Consider the following 4,065-nt stretch of genomic DNA (forward strand, 5'->3'; position numbering starts at 1 on the left):
TAATTTGAAAGGCAGCATCTTGGAGAACGTACACAGCCAGTCGCATGCTGACAGAAATTCAAAGAAAAGCGAGCAGCTCTCCTCCAGGTTCAGGACAAGTCCCTGTGCAAGGGGCAGGAGAGGGACTCTGAGGTCTGCTCAGGATGGTTGGGGTGACCAGGACAGCTTCCAAGTAAATATTTTGTACATGGAGCTTCAAGAAGTGAGCTGTAACTTTTCCCCATGGGATATAAGACATATATGATCTTAAATATAAGTACAGGTGTAATCCTTGGGACTTGCTAGATAACTAATACACCCCCGTGGCCCCATCTACATCAAGATATGGAATCTTTCTGGCAGGTCTGGAGCCCAAAGGGGGTTACAATTCACAAAGACTGGAAGTAACAGAGGAAGGGGCCAGGATCTCAGTCTCGTTACTGGTACAGACGTGAGGTATACATATATATCTAAAGCGCAGAGCCAACAACACTGGAAGCAGGACACCCACACTATAACAACCAAACTGGAAAATGTGCCCATCCTCTCACGGAGTCGCGGCTGGGCGACCCCCCCCCATCACTTCATTCTCCGGGGAGCCTGGCAGTCAGGCTCACGATCTGCCTCTGGCACCATATAAGCCCATTAACCAGCCATGATACAGAGACTCACAAATAAATTTCCCAAGAGATTAATAAGCTGGAGATGTCTCCAAACCTCAAAGTCACCATCCAATTAAAAATGTAACTCCAGTGTATCACCCTATTTAAAATTTTAGAATTCCTGGAGCACTGCATTTAGAATGCAGCTGCACAACATCCCACACTTTACACCTCTGATATACCAGGAATAGCACACCACACCACATTGGATGCCATGTAAAGTAGAAAGCAATCAAAAAGTATCAGCACACAAGGCTTACCTGTAACAACATGTTAGTAATCTCTTATACAATGGCTTACTGGCTCCAGTGTGAGATACAACAATCTTCACACACTTTCATCTAAGGAAACCTTTTAAAATCATTTTTAGCGAATTATTATTACAAGCAGCACAAAATTATTGAGGGCCTGCTATTGGGGCAGACTTGGGGATTGGTTAGAAAAGTTTGAAATAAAGTTGGTGGGAAGATGGAGTGGTAGTGGAATTGGTGTTGGAATACTGAATATAATAAATCATTGTGAACAACTTTAGAAAAAGAAAATAAAATAATTTTTAAATGTGCCTGTCAAGGAGGTTGGCTGAGGGATTGGGAGTGAGAAGGGAACTTGGGGCCACTAGTGGAAGGAAGTTGGCATTGATGGCGGGATTGGTGCTGGAACATTGTATGTCTGAAACTCAGCTATGAATAGAACTGCAAATAACGGTGCCTTAATATTAAACTTTTTAGTGTAAAAAGCAAATAACTTTAAAATCCAAGAAGAAACAATTCTATTCTGCACTGAACACCAGTGACTACACTGCAGAAGGGCAGAAAGTGTTGAGGGAGGAGGATTAGCTAGGTATGAGTCACGCAAAGCTCCACTAGGACCCGCTGCATCTTTCCCTGTGGTCACATTCATTCATTTTGCGCTTCCATCCACTTTTCGAACTTCTCTGCACTGGCTGGGGCCTCCGTGAATCGTTCCGGCGCCAAGGCAGGAGAAAGCGGCCACGTGGCTGGAGGAAGGCTGTGCGTCAAGGTTTCCAGGCAGCTCTCGGCGGCCCGCCCCCGCTGGCAGCTCGCGCTCCGGGTATAAAGCCTCCGACCCGCGGCCTTCGAACCGCACGGCTCCGAAGCGGGCACACGGTTGGGAGCGCTCCGAGCTGGCGGCGACCGCGCTCATCTCCCGGGCAGCCCCGGAGTGGTACCTGCACTGCGCCCCTGCGACCGCCGGACGCCGGGTCTCAGGTACGGAGAGGGACCCTCAGTCGTGCTCATCTCCCCTCCCCGGGCTCATCTTTGCACCCCAGAAGGGGAAAGCGAGACCGTGCCGGCAGGGATATCACAGCCGCCGGGTTTCTAATTCTCCGCGAGGATTTGCATGCAGTAACACCAGGCTTCGGGAGACGCTTACACAAAGCCGCTCTTGGCACAGACGGTAGCTGCGCCAGCAATTAGAGGCCAACCCTTTGGAGAACCGCAGCCCTAGGCTAGAGCTGGGCGGACCGAGATTAAAGGCACAAGTCCCAAACTGTGCCTGGCCCCGAAACCGAGAAGAGTCCGCAGCAGACGCGTCCTCGATTGCGGTGAAAAGCGCCGACGTATCTGGGTCGCCCCGGAGCGCCCAGAGGAGGAAGGAGAGAGAAAGGCACCGCGGCGGCCGGCTGGCTCCTCCCAGGGTCTGCGCGACCGTGTTTCTGCGTGCCCGCCCGCTCCCGCAGCCGCGGGTCTCCGGGATCCCGCACCCGCAGCCCCATGTGGTTCCTGGAGCGTCTCCGCTGGGACTCTGAGCGCCTCCTGTCGCCCAGGAACTGTCTCCGCCGGGGCCGCGCCCGCCGCGCCGCGCCCGCCACTTGCGCGAACGTGCTCACGCCGGACCGCATCCCCGAGTTCTGCATCCCGCCGCGACTCGCTCCCTGCGCCGCGCTGGCCGCGCGCCTGGACTCCCGCGGGCCGCCCGCCGGCCCCGATGAGGGCGACGGCGCGGGGCGCACGGACTGGGACCCGCGCTCGCAGGCCGCGCTCTCGCTGCCGCACCTGCCCCGCGCGCGCACCGCCTACGGCTTCTGCGCGCTGCTCGAGAGCCCGCACACGCGCCGCAAAGAGTCGCTCTTCCTGGGCAGCGCCGGCGCCGCCGCGCTCCTGCGCCCGCCCGCGCCCGCCCGCGCCCACCCGCGCGGCGGCCCAACACCCGCCGCCGCCGCCCCCGCGCCCGCCGCCGCCGCCGCCCCGCGCGCGCCCCGCGCCCGCCGCCTCCTGCGCGCCCCCGAAGGACTGCTGAGCCGCGCGCTGCGGGCCCGCCGGACCCTCGGCCTGGCGCGCGCCCACCCGGGCCCGGGCTCGGCCAGCGACGACGACGCCCCGCGCCTGCCCGCCGCCTCCGGCCGGGCCCGCGGGCGCCTCCGCCTCCGCCTGCGGGGCGCCCAGAGCCTGGCCGCGGCCCCGCGTGCTGCCACCGCGGGGAGGGACCGCGGCCCCGACGGGCTCTCGGAGGACTCGGGGAGGCGCCGGGCCGGGGGCGTCAGGGTGGAGAAGCGCGACCCACCGCTGGGCCGCGACGAGCCGCCTTCCGGGTCGCTGCTGTTGAGCTGAGACCTTCCCGGGTCGGGGTCGCGTCTTGTCTAATAAATGTCATATATGCTTTTCCTCTGGCCTTCGTTTCAGTCCAGTGCTGTGCGGGGTGGACGGACGGGGCCGGGCGGGCAAAGGGTCAGTGTCTTGTGAGCAAGCTCCCAAGCGTTTTTGCAGCGCAAACTAGGCTGTTGCCTCGCGCACCCACCCATCCCCGTGCTCCCAAACAGGTGCCCTTGTTCCCATGAGTCCCGTGTTCCCAGCTTTCCAAGGAAGTCGGGGCTCCATCTATTGCTCGGTGACCGCACATGGAAGTTTTTCTATTCCAAGAATTCCACCGAGAACACCTCAGGACTCACGAATACTTTTGTGTTGCTTTACACCCTCTTGGTAGGAAGGAGAGGCAGAGACAAGTCATTTGTCCAAGAAATGTCCAAGAAATGCTACTCTAGTGCAGGCCTCCGGAACTTCTCCTCCTGGATCCACTTTTGCCTGAGAATGTTTTGTACAGTTCTTGACACAGAGATATCGACATGGAGCAAGCGCATTCTGATAAGCGCATTCACATCATAAATAAATTAAGTTGAGGGGGGCCAATGAGATAATATAGTGAACAGGGCTTGCCTCACCAAGTTAGTCCCGGGCACCACATATCGTCCTTCCGGAGCTCTGCCAGGACTGATCCCTGCACCTCCAGGTATGACCCCCTCCATCCCCCGCAGTGATTGTCATTTGAAAGTGACCCCCACATTCAGCTTCAGGCTGCAGTCTATTCAGCTAGAGCCTAGTCCAAGTCCTGCAGAGATGCTGGGGGCGGGGAGGGGGAACGAAATCCGTATCACTGTCCTGAGCTCACATCATTGACAGCAATT

At 57.9% G+C, this 4,065-nt stretch overlaps 1 protein-coding gene across 1 annotated transcript; it reads left to right on the forward strand.

The window, feature by feature from the left end:
• Positions 1 to 928: 928 nt before the first annotated feature.
• Positions 929 to 3,214, forward strand: LOC129399141 (C2 calcium-dependent domain-containing protein 4A-like). Its single transcript, XM_055118398.1, has one exon. The coding sequence runs from the start codon at positions 2,378 to 2,380 to the stop codon at positions 3,212 to 3,214; it is 837 nt and encodes a 278-aa protein (XP_054974373.1). The 5' UTR covers positions 929 to 2,377.
• The last annotated feature ends 851 nt before the right edge of the window (positions 3,215 to 4,065 follow it).

This window comes from Sorex araneus, chromosome 10 (assembly GCF_027595985.1).
Source record: "Sorex araneus isolate mSorAra2 chromosome 10, mSorAra2.pri, whole genome shotgun sequence".
NCBI lineage: Eukaryota > Metazoa > Chordata > Mammalia > Eulipotyphla > Soricidae > Sorex > Sorex araneus.